The following is a 13,232-nucleotide window of genomic DNA, read 5'->3' as shown; positions in this document are numbered from 1 at the left end:
AATGCCAGAAGGCACAGCTGAAATCAAAACATTCAGTTAGTGTCTCACGGGGAAGCCAATGGAAGGGAAAGGCGAGGAAACAGCGAAGCAAAGTGCTTCTATGTCGCAGTTGCTTTTTCTGACCCATGCAAGACTGATATAGGCATTATTTATTTTTGTCTTTATTTTGACACTTTGTTTGGGAATAAATACATTTCTATAGTAAATATGCACACTATAACATTTTAAATATATTAAAAAATGTTGTTGTTACTGCATCATGTATCGTTTGACAGCCCTAGACAGAACCCAAAGAAACTTCAGCATGAGGTCTGGGCATATACAGGTTCATAAGCAAATGCCACACAGTGTTGGGAGCTCTGGGTACCTGTGAGGGGTCAAAGGTCACAGCCATCAGGACAGCAGAGGACCTCGCTTCATACGTTGATCCCCAAAAGGGGAATGAGCCCGAGTCACACTACTCTGCCCCCATAAGGCATGCTGGAGCGTACAGTGATATTATACAGAACGGGTACGCCAGGCGACCCTCGCGGGATCCAGACGAAACACAGATGCCTTTTCTTGGGGCTGATATTAAAGCCACACTTGGCCAAAAGAGGAGGATTCACCCATGTCAAAGAGGCCGTCCGGCCCACTGCGTGTTTGGCAAGAGCAAGGCTACCCTGTCAAACAAGTGATGCTGGCTGGTGGGGTAGGGTGGGGTGGGGCACTCCATACCAAATGTCACAGGGTGCATCAGCATCAGCCAGGAGTTGGGGCTTCGAGACATGCTAACGCAGGATTCCCCCACTGTAAACTGCCCTAGCCGCCCTATAGCCTGTGCAAGCCACCTGTGATACGGGGCTGACATCTGATAAGTGTAGGAACCTGACACGGTTCACCCTTTGCAGGCTGGGTGTGGGTGGAGGCAGCCTAGGGGACCCACAGTGCTGAAACAGCACTGATCAAGGTCACGAAACCTAAATACACACCAAAGGCACTGATTACAGTGTGCGCAGCTTATGTTTGCTATCCCCATATAAAGACTCATGTATAAATAAATGCATGCTTTCTTGCTGCAGTGACTGCTTATATCCACAAGGGGCATGCCAACAAGGTAGCGGTTGATGAGCTGCTTTGGTCACCTCCCTAGCAACGGGCTGAGTAGGGATGAAAAGGGCTAACAAGCAAATTAGCTACCATGCCATCCCTACTGGAGACTCTCCAACTGCTATCAGAGCCAAAACAAAGCCTCTCTATTACAGCTAACCCTCATGGGCTGGACCAATGCATATATTCATACGGATAAAGGAATGCAGCAGTTACAACATGTACCACTGTAAACTTTTTCAGACAGTTATAATAAATTAAGCACTTTATAAATGTCATTTAATATGACAAAAGTGAATATTTTTCCAGCTTCGTTTTAAACAGATGTCTTGGAATCATCTCAAATCACACTGAGCTGTATTAATATCAAGGTGAAACTGAAAAACCAGGAAAGACACAATAAAAAATAGGCGTTGCAGCCAGCTCACATTTTATATTATTTGTGCTTAAGCACAAGAAAATTAATGCATGCCAGTGTAGTATCTGGCATCAGCAGATGTGCACAAACACGACTTGTTTTGTTGCAAATAAGCTGCATAGCACTGCAAACCGCACTCCGTTTACACACTGTAGTTCTTGTCTCTGTGAGGTCTGAGGGCCACCTAAGTCACCGCTATGAGCTGTAACTGTAGGCCAGCCTCCTTTCTGAACCAGACAAAGGGGGGAGTTGGTCTCAGTGTTACCACTGATCCCTAGCTGACTGCAGCCGGGTAGCTCACTGACGATGTGCTTTCACTATCACTATATTTGTGAGCACTCTCCTAAATAATCTACAGCGGGGGCTGCAAACAAAATGAAATGGCTACATAGTAGAGCCAGACCAATTACAGCTGGCTGATAAAGCTGCCCAATATTAAGGTTTAGCAAATTTATCGGTAGTGGCGGAAAACCCATCACTAAAGCACCGATGATGTCTCCTTAAACATTTATGATGAGAGAAGCAGCTCTCTGGAGAACATGCAGAGAAGCTAAGCTTCCTGCTAGCACTCTTAGCCCAGGATTATTAGTGAGTGTTACAGTTCAGATTAGAATATGCGTGTGTTGCTATATATAACAAAGACCAAAGGAAATCCTATTTTCTGAGAGATGGGCGATTTGCGTCAGACCTGAATTTCACCAAAACAACAAACAAAACATGAACCTAAATGTAAAAGATCGCCCTCTTTCCTACAAACAATGAATGTAGGGCAACAACACTATACTACACCTCACTCAAAAACACAAAAGAGTGAAAAAATGGCACCCAGGACCTACTGTCTAAAGGGGAGAGGAATTAACACAAGCAACAAACACTGCATGCATTACACCACCAACCCCGCACTTTGATACAGTCGTTCGACACAATTAGTTATGAGATGGGTGCACCCACCATAAAATGGAGCTAGAAAGCAATGGTGCTGTTCATAAGTAGGGAATTTGCATTGGTAAGACTAAACCAAAGGGACAGAGCAGAGACGCCCCCCTTCCAGGTCCAGACGGAAACTCAAAACAAAACATACCTCAAAACAATGATGGGAAAGCCAAGACAAGCCCACAGTGCACAACAGAAGCACAGCTGGGCTTCACAGAATTCTCTTACCTCCAAAAAGCTAATTTATAAAACCTGATAGATTTTAGATTGATTTTAAACAGCCATTCTAACAATAAGTGATGGTGTTAGATTGTACTATGGGTGGCTGCCCTTCGCAGACAACTTACTTTATAAAGAACAAGCTGAGGGAGGCGTAAAAACAATTTCCCCACGGGGACAATAAAGTATCAATTAATTACATTGCAGGAAAGCTCTAATTTACGTGCAAACTTTGCAGCCATCAGAATTACAGATACAGGTATTCTCACAGACTGACCTTCTTGTTTTAAATCACAGTATTAACACTATTCTATAATTTCTTGCCAAGGATTCTGTGTGTTTCATTTATCTTAAATGGTTTAACATCCTGACTTAATGTAAAAGACAAATCATAATATTGTCAGGAACCTGACAAGCGTCTGTGACTGCATTACACAGAATTTAAGCTGTTTTTTTGAACACTGGATCACAATTCTAATTGAAACTTGAATCAAACTTTAGCATTACTTCCAAGCTTGCTGGCATAACTCCAACATATCTATTTGTGGTATTTGAAGAACAGATAATATCTTATAAACCAAAATAATATGCAATTTGCCGAGTATTTTCTGAAGAGAAGCTCAAAACACTTACAAAAAAGGCAGAGATTAAACCCTCGTTGTTTTTTTTTTAAAAAAAAAACAATTCTCATGAAAATTTTCTACCAAACTGTCAAAAGCGTGAATATTTGAGTTACACTACTAAACAGGTGTTCAGACTGCTTGGTCTCCATTGGCCCTTGTTGGCTGACAGACACAGAGTAAAATACCAGACATTTGCAGTCTTACACAATACCCACCTGTACTTGGAAATGCCAACTACATCAGCGCCCACATATTACAAGCCATTAGGTCAGGAAGCAGTCAGGAAGACACCGAGGCAGAGGTGGGTCTGGTTTGGATTCACCCAGCAACCGTGATCCACAAGAGACCAGATCCTATAACCACAGGGCAACATCCCCCCCCACCCCATCAGCGTTTCAGGCGCTCTTACCTTCAGTCCTGTCTTTTCGTCATCGCTACCGTTATTTGTGGAGGGCGTCTCGTCCCCCTGGCGGGACACCAGCACAAAGTCCTCACTGTTGAGGGTGGAAACCGAGTCGGACGACACGCTAATTTTCCCAACCGAGGCCTTGTCATCCATGACTGCTAAACCAAGCGCAGCACATGAATGGGGGCTAAATTATTAAAACCACCTAGAAAACAAAACCATAAAAAACCATTTAGCGGGGGCTCTCCGTATACTTCATCATATCATCGCTACGGTTAAGGTTAGAATACTGGATCTCCAGCCATTGCCAGGAAGGGCCTCATTGTCTGTGTGTTTTGGAATCTCCAGAAGCCACGTTTTGCGACCAGGTCTGGAGGTGAGCACGCCGTGAGCAATGCGAGGGGCCTGCCAAGTGTGTTCGGGGGGGGCGGGGGGGGGGAGGATGGGGCCGCTACGTCTCCCCATCTTTATACGGTTGGGTCTCTCATTTCAGGAGCTGCCACGTTCCTCAGATTGAAAAATGTGATGTAATGGCAGCACAAAAGAAAAGCCCCATGCAAGCAAACGGTGAAAATGAAGATGAGGAAGCGGCTTGGTGCGTGGTCACATGGGTGGGCCAGTGGGTGTACTCATATTCCTGTTGCTATGGCGCATCCAATATCCTAACCTTAAGGCATCTTCACAAGCATCTTAATCAATCAAATCTAATGGAAGATTCTAATCTTTAGAACAATAAGACAGTAACACACATTTCTTAATGGAATAAAAAAATTAAAGCAACATTTTAACACAATTCATGAGTAGAAAACACATAATTAAAAGCATTATAAAGTAATGCTGGTAATGACATTTTCAGCTAACATTTTTGGGGCAGTGAGCACCAAGCTACCAATTGGTCTACTATTAATCTACTTTAATGATAACAGCAAAACAAAACAAAACAAAACAAAACAAAACAAAAAAAGAATAACAAAATTAAAAACACAAAATAAAATGTACATCAATAGAAAAAATACATAGAAACTGCTACTTCTGCTTTCTATGTTTATTATCATTGATCCCACACTTGTTAATATTTCTGCTATATTATTACAGTTTAGTATTTTTGTTATTTTGTTTATTATTATTATTATTATTCATTATTATTGGTTTTATTACTATTAGGTATCCAGCAGACTGTAAGTACAGCTCGTCTCCCTGCTTCTCCTGAAGTGTTCATCAAAGCAGACGGCAGTTGGGGGATTTTGATGCTCGCGATTCTCTTAGCTTTGGACCGGTTAGGTATGACACCTCTGCTCCCCCCCACCCCTGCGTGACTGTCACGGGCAGCACTCCCTCTCTCCCCCACTGGTGCGACGCTCCTTTGCCGTGCAGGCACATAGTCTGCGAGTGACAGCAGTCGCATTTCTGACACTGACCCACCCCCAGAGCCCCCCCCCCCCCATCCGCCCCCTGCAGGGAAGTCTCTGACTGGCACTGGACAGGCATGCGATTCAGGCCACAGGAAGAAAACAAAACAAACAAAAAAAAACTGCAATCAAATCAGTGAAGCTGGCTACCAAATGGATGGATGGGAAGGGGAACCAGGAGGCAGGAAGTGCAGCCACAGTGTGACGGAGCCCTGGCACATGGAACCATGTAGGAAACCACCGAGGCCAGCAGTTCTCACTCCATCAAAAGATCACATTACACTTACAGAACTACCAACACAGGGGAAGGGGAGGGAATCAATACAAAGCCACTGAGTGCGGATGGAAAGTGACTGAATGGAGGATCTGATGTCTAACTGCTCACAGGACAGGAAGCAGCCAAGTGGGATGAACAATGCAATGAAGGTGGCGACGCTGAATCCATGTAAAGACATCCCGCGCCTCGCGGCCGCACCGTGCCCACCCTCAGCGAAGCCCAGGAGGGAACGGGAGGAAGCTGCCTGCGAAAGCAGTGGGCACACACTGCGCCATTTACACTTCCTAAAAGCAAGGACCAGCCATATACACACAACACTGTTAAAAGAATGATGAAATTCCTTGCTTTCTGCCCCATATCCATCATAAGGACTTATAAGTAAGGCAAAAATTAAAAAGTAACCTTACACCTGGCATAAATGTAAAGTTATTATTTTTTTTACCTTGCCTTTATTAGCATCTTATCCAAGCTCAATCATCTGCAGAACTGATTAAAGATGCAAGTTGAAAATAAAAACAGTTGAATAAACATGCACCAATGTTTTGAAACTCAGGATGGTGAAATCAGCGTATGTTGTCATCTGCTGCCTGTTTGAGTCGAAGAGGAATGTTAACCAACAGGAACGGGAATGAATCAGCCTGTAACTGACAGCATAATAGTCCCACCCCCTGTTGTGTCTACAGCCTCATTTCACTCACCACTAAACGGCGCACAATGCACCGATCAAAAGTTTAACCAAAGCATTCTAGTTTACTCAAGTGTACTTTTACGTTTATTTTACAGGTGAGATTAGGATTTTAATAATACCTAGTGGCAAAGGCAGCTATAAATTTCGAAATTAATCTCCTGCTTTGCATTACAGCTTGAATAAATCATAACCATGAAATGAATTCAGACCCGGCACTGTACATACAAAAAAGTTCAGGCAGTCCTGGCATTATGAATGTTCGACTTACAGAGAACTCATACTTAGGAACGGACATGCATAAAGCCTGTTATATGAAAAATTCAGGTTAAAAACAATGGTTCATAATAACGAACGCACTATATTGTGAGATTCGTGACAAAACACTGCACAGCTTCAGCGGTTCGTCAGCTCAAGGTAGAGTACAGTACTGCATGTACTTTTATTATTACTGTATAATTAATTATTATGTACTGTATTATGATTTTTCTGACTTACCTACATATTCAACTTAAAGACAGACGAACAAATCTGGCTCATTACCTGGAGACTTTGTAATGTGCACATATAATGGAAATGTGCATGTGCAATGGTAATTAACATTTATGATGGTAAAGAGAACATTCAATAGTAATGTTAATGTACTGCACTTTTTTGCATGTAATAAACAATAAATGTCTCAATGTTTTTAATGATCAAATTATACTAGCTGCGATGGAACAGTATCTGCAAGACTGAATTAAACAATTAAGTTAGCATGCTGAAATGATATGCACTGGACATCTAAACAGTATTCTGATCTGTTTTTAACATTCAAAAACACTTCATATGTGAGCAACAACTTTAAGGGAACATCTGTGTATTGACAAATTAGCACCAGAACATACATATATTTATCTATATTTTTAAAATACTGTTTTATATTGAAATAATATAAACAACAAAACGAGACATGAAGAAATGATATAAGGGATACCACAGGCTTAGTGGATTATACCATGACACAAAATCAAACTCACAATCGCTTCTGAGGTAAGCTAACTACATCTGGCTGGCTTACTGGCGGGTACAACCACCTGTTCTCCATGTGATATGCAGGTGACGCAGAACAACCTCATGGCAGAGTTCCCTTATCCAGCAAAGATGAATGCACAAGTACAGCTTGCATTTGCCCCATGAGGGAGGATTCCATCACTGTGCAGGGAAGCCAAGAGGGTGGCTTCAACATGCATCCCTTTAAAGTAAAGCTTGCATACCTACATTTAGAAGCAGGAAATAGGTTTTTGAGGCAGAAGCTGACCCCAATGACAGAAACCTTCATGCAACAGTTGCTGGCCAATTTCAGAGAGCTAACAGGAAACCTCATGTTAACTATCACTCACAGCAGCAGCCATTCTAGGTTCTTGGAAATAGGTTCTCTGCACCACATGGGGGAAACCCAGGAAAAGCTATATGTTACTTCACCCTGAGGGCAGCACACACGTGGGATGTGTTCCCAATTCTACAGAACCCATAATAAAACCAATGCAAGGTGGATTTAAGATGGTGTTTTATTATACTGAAGTAGCATGGCCTAAAACAGAATATAAACTATCAGCACTAACATCTGTAATGTGATGTTTCAAAACTGGAGTTTTCAAACTGAAGATTTTCAGATGTGCCAACTCAGATTTGCACATTACCTTGGTGACAGAAAACTGAAGTATTTTAAGTTGTAGTAAGAGAGAGGAACCGAACAGAAAGGACTGATGGTGCAGAAATCACCACAGGTACGACAACAGTTCATGATTTCCCAACAGTTCCAGCCACCAGTGGTGTCATTAGGGCGGTTCAACCGGTGTGGCTACACCAAGTCCCATCCTCTAGGGGGCCCCGCTCAAAGGGAAACTTGCCAAAATAATGATAATAATACTTCTTTTTTTTTTTCTTCATTGAATGTATGCAGCCACATTTCATCTGAATATGTCATTTTAGCTAAGTATTAGGACTGTACCAGTACATGTATTTATCATGTTCCCCTTAGTACAACATTTTCAGTTCAGTACACAAAATGAAATGAATACATTTACTGAAATGGGCAGAACTTAAATTCACAGGTAGATGTTCAGCACAAAAAAAAAGTATTGAGTTGATTATGGCTAATGCTGGTAACAGTCAGTCATTATTGGTGGTTTGGGAACATTTTGATTTTCCAATATATTACACCAACACCGGAGCGAGTGTAGTTGAAAAGACCTAAGCTGTGTTTAATCTACTGAACTCAGATATGCTGCTGAAAACAAAAGTGAACATGCTAACTCATTTGAGATGACATCATCCAAATGTGTCTATGACAACCTCAGCGAGTTAGTCTCCCTCTGGCATTTAAGGCGCTTTTGCCAGGAAATTCAGACTGAAAAATAACTAGGCTACAGGGGTGTTTATCACTACAGATATGCAGCCATATTGGGAAGTAGAAAACATGCAATCTAGATGATTGTTATGGTATTATAGTTTTTTTATTTGACTTGTTTTCACAATGTGCAGACAAGCACCTCTTAGGTTTTATTCATACACATTGACAAATGTATTGCCTTTGGTTTGCAGCTGTTCCTTATTGTGCTTGTGTGCAGTTTTTAATAACAATTTCAGAGCAAATTCTGTTTTTCTGTGCTGTACCGACTAGCTGTGAATCCAAAACTGAGGTCTGTACCGAACCGTGAGTTGTGTGAACCATTACACTCCTACTAAATATACACTGGAAATATACTTAATCTAAATCCTACTGCTATCTGATTGCATAGCCTAGGCTAAGGTAATCTTCATTATAGTTGCATCTGTATTACAGTGGCCAAGTAATAGCAGGCACAGTGATACCCATTACATGGTCTATGTTGGCCTCAGCGGGGGCCCGAGTAAGATGGCCAGCCCTGACCCCTGCTCCTCCTCAGAGACACGCTCATCTGGTGAAGTTTAACCAGCTTTCATAAAAGAAACTGTCCCGATGCTGCAAACACCAGGAAAACGTCATTTTAAAAAAAATCTTCTCAGAGCACTCAGACACTGACAGTAAAGACAGCATTAATCTCAGTAAGTCCAGGGATACTGATGTCTATCCAACTTGAAGGAAATACAGGAAAAACAATACAGAAGACAGTCACTGGCTGCCTGCTGCATGTCCACTTATGCTCAATGCAGATGGCGCTTCAAAAACAGCAAGATGAAAAACACTAGGAACTATGACAATTTGGCTAATCCATTTGACCACAGCATGTTTCTGAACTGTGGGGGGAAACTGGAATATCCCGACGAAATCCCATAGTAACACGGAGAGAACATGCAAACTCCACACACATGGAGCCATGGCAGGCTCAAACCCTGGTCCCAGAGGTGTAAGGCAACAGTTCTCACCACCACACCACCACGCCATCCCATTTTTAAATAAGTGATTTTCCAAGACATCCAGACTTTAAGGGGCAACTCCACAAATCTGCAAAGAGCTGCAGACTGCAGCTGTCACAACTTTGCACACAGGAAGCTCATAATATTTCATCATAAGCAGCTACTGTCAGTCATCCTGAGAGTCCAATTCTTAACCTGAATCCTCACGCCGCTACTCAGCACAAGGCAAGCCAGCGGGTACAGAAGCAGGCATGACACAGAGGGTCTTATGACTGGACAGCACATGGGCAGGACTCGCTGGTCGCATACAATGGTTCCTCACATTGAAAACTGAAACAGTCTGGCAACGTGTGTCGCCCTACAAGAGCTGGAAGCATAGATGCTTCCTATTAGCACCACGTATAATCTATTAAATCACCACTGACAGTTGAAGTCTAATATTTCCAAGCAATGCTCCTGTTCAAACACTAGTTCCACTGCAGGAGAATGTATAAAATATAAGCACGTTCCAATCGCTGCCCTCTCAAAATAAAAAAAAAACTTGTTGTAGGCCAGTTTTCCAAGCTGTGATACTGCAGCAGGAGGAGAGCTCAACTTGAAAGATGAGTCATGACAGTACAAAGACTGGGAAAGACTGAAATAACATGACCAATTTCAGATTTCATGACAGCCATCCTTGTTCTGAAGTTAATGAAAATGCAATGTTCAAAAAGACCCAAACAGCAGTCAACAAGAGGTGATGAAGCTTCTTCTTTCAGCCAAATTCGCTGCCAGAAAGACAGTGCCATCTTTTCACTGGCAGCCAAGAACTCGCCTGGCGAGAGCAATAACAGACACATTGCCACTAAGCAGCGAGGTCAGGTGGTACTGGTCTCTGCTCAGGAGTTACTGGTGTTACCTGGCAGTATTCTCCAGAGGCAGCAACTTTCACATCTTGAAAAGAAAAGAAAAAACCATCCAGTGGTCTCACTGGATGGACCTGTTCCTCCTCAGAGCTGCAAAACTGGCAGTGATGTTTCCTCATTGTTTATGCCATAAAGCTGTGCAGTGTGCCCATGGTTACCAGCCAGAGGAAAAAGGCAAGCAACTCCACCCCAATCCATGTGACTTAAGAAATACTTCCGGCAAAAGGAACTAATTTCGTTTTCAAATATTTGCATATCGTATTGCATTGCACTGTAACTTTTGGACAGGTAGTTTGCTTGGCTTTGTTGAACAACAGGTCTTCATCGATACTGTAGCATCAGTTTAACTCTGCAGAACCTGTCACTTATTTTTTAATGTCGGTAGACCTGTTCAGAGGTTTGTACATTTGAGACACTGACGTTTCACATATGACGATTGAGGTCTTATTGCGTTTATTTTTAAGTTATGCAAAACTGTACCGACAAGTTTGAACCTGAGATTACAGAGAAGTTGATCAGCCTGAACGATTGTCCCCAGCAATTAAGCCACTCGATATCTGCAACTCAGACTAACAAAATTATAAGATAAATGAAAATGAGCACAGACACACTTCATTGCACCTATGCTCGATTAATTAAATGCAGACCAAAACCTCGAATGAACCGCACATACAGGGGCGGCGTATACCGAACCGGGGACACCCTAGCTGGGGGGTGCTTTAACTAGTACCCAGAAATAACCAGATAAACTCATGCGTACGGCGCTTACGTCACTAGTCTCCTATGCAAAGATGCTGGCCGTCGAACAAACTGGCAAAAACGTCGCCCTATAATTTACCAATGATTTTTACTTTGAATCACACGACGCCATAGTCATGAATATTTATCGTACAGGGGTGACTGAGTGCAGAAATCACGGTGCTATAATGGCGAAGGAGCGAGACTGGTTTACAAATAAGACTAGCCTCCCATCCTACTGCAACGGTTAACCACCTACCACAGCCTGTCGGTCGTTATCACACTTGGGGCATTTAATCGTACTCAGCTGGGATTATCTGCCTTCAAACTACCGTGAAACGGAGGAAGAAAATGTCTCCTGTGTCGGCGGCCGTATCGGAGGTCCTCTCGCAGGCTGCTAAAAGCACTACGTGACGGCCATTTAGTCGGCGATGCCGTGACACGGGGAGCTCGATAGCTGCAAAAGTGACATTTTAAGAGCCGGTCATACGCCTCCACACACTCCCGGGTACGTTAGTTAGCCCGGTCCCGTTAGCTCGGCTGCAGGAGAACAATCAACGGTTCGCCCGTACGGACACGGCGGACCTGCCCCTTCGCATTTACCTCACACACGACCCGATTCGCCCCAGTTTACAGCACTCTCCAAAATGCTTGCCACAGACGACATTTTAATCCCGTAAGGCAAAGGCATTTGCGGCAGCCGTGCTGTCAGTCAGCAGCCGGAGGGAGCGCTGCACGGCCTGGGCTCACAGCGAGCCTTGTCGCTAGCTATCCTCCTAGCTGCTAGCTAGGCACAACCCTTCTTTAACAGAAAGAAAAACGGTTCTCTTATATGGTAATGGACAGCTTCATTTCCTGCACGAAACGACATTGAGCTCTCGGACGTCCTACCTGTTTGCTGTATAGAATTTTTAATTCCAAAAAGGGCTGTCATAACATTGCACTACATTACACTGGTCGGGCGGCTGTAAACACAAACCGAACCCCTGGAAGTGCGCATGCGCGTCCCGCAAAGGACGCTACGCCTAGCCGGAGTACATGCGGGGTAACTGTCAGATGCTGCTTTATTCCAGTGCTGAGCATGTGTTTTAAACGTTAATGCTCCACACCGATCTTCTAAATTTGGCCTTTGCGGGCAGTTGTCGTATCCACGTAAGAAAGGTATTTCTATTTGTTTAGCACCTGGGCTAATGCTTCCGCCTGCCAGTTTTTCGTGAATATTGCACAAATCAGGGCCACATTTCTGGTATATGTAGTAATAATAATAATAATTCTTATTATATATTACGCCATAAATATTTCTTAACTTTCACATATTATTTTATCTATTTAAAAAAAGTCGAGTCACGTGTTCTGAACTAACCATTTTGAAATTTTTGTGCTCCAGATGAAGAGAAATAAACTACAAGAGAATTTGAGCACGATAATAGCTTTACATTTTCCCCCGAGCCTGGTGGGCCTTAAGTTTTACAAGTCTGAGAAAAACGTCAACAGTCGCTCACTTTGATTTTATGCATACACGCAAAAGCGGCGCGCGATCGCTATTTAATCTATTTAACATTTCTGGGGCAACAATTAAGTTCACATTAAAACCACGACGGGCTGCCAAATATGTATATGCAGGACCTAATAAATAAGGTATACAAGCTCTACCAGTTTAATTTAAAAATTACAATAGGAAATATATCAGTGCACTCTGTTACTGTAGTACTTTGAATGATTCACACGGTAATGCTGCCTGAAATTTCTGTTTTTGGATTACATCATAACCATAAAACGCAACGTATAACCTTTTATATTACGCAAGATTAATATTTGGTTCTTTAATAATATATGATTACATTAAAACTACGTTTACATTTAGACGGGAAATCAAAATGGTTGCTGCGCATTAAAGTATTACTTTGTGTAAGGAGTCAGTTCCGTTTTCCATACTGAGGCGTACGGGGTTGGGAATTTATATATTTCTGTTCTTGGCAGATGAAGTGATGCTAATTTCGGTATTTCAGTGAACACAGTTCATATAATGCAGTTTTGTGTGATATATGACTTGTTAAGCAGGATAACAACAAACACGCCTAGGTGTGTTATTGGCATTTTGATATTTTATTTCCTGTGTACTGTAAATAGGTTTAATGATAGCTTGCTT

The 13,232-nt window shown here is 42.5% G+C and overlaps 1 protein-coding gene across 5 annotated transcripts in view; it reads right to left on the bottom strand.

Moving 5' to 3' along the window:
* Window positions 1-12,112, bottom strand: part of rabgap1 (RAB GTPase activating protein 1) — a 60,740-nt gene extending 48,628 nt beyond the window's left edge. For 2 of the 5 annotated variants that reach the window (XM_023831855.2, XM_023831856.2), the window contains exons 1-2: window positions 11,975-12,112; window positions 3,692-3,893 (exon numbers count right to left, since the gene is read on the bottom strand). In XM_023831855.2, the coding sequence (XP_023687623.2) occupies window positions 3,692-3,841 (150 nt within the window). In that variant the 5' untranslated portion in view covers window positions 3,842-3,893; window positions 11,975-12,112. Of the gene's footprint in view, window positions 1-3,691; window positions 3,894-11,686; window positions 11,858-11,974 lie in introns of those variants that run through there. The other 3 variants (XM_072714572.1, XM_023831859.2, XM_023831857.2) reach the window with 3 other exon arrangements.
* Between the last annotated feature and the right edge of the window lie 1,120 nt (window positions 12,113-13,232).

The sequence above is a fragment of the Paramormyrops kingsleyae genome, chromosome 7 (assembly GCF_048594095.1).
Source record: "Paramormyrops kingsleyae isolate MSU_618 chromosome 7, PKINGS_0.4, whole genome shotgun sequence".
NCBI lineage: Eukaryota > Metazoa > Chordata > Actinopteri > Osteoglossiformes > Mormyridae > Paramormyrops > Paramormyrops kingsleyae.
The sequence above is the reverse complement of the archived record's forward strand: the minus strand, read 5'-3'. Positions and strand labels throughout refer to the sequence as shown.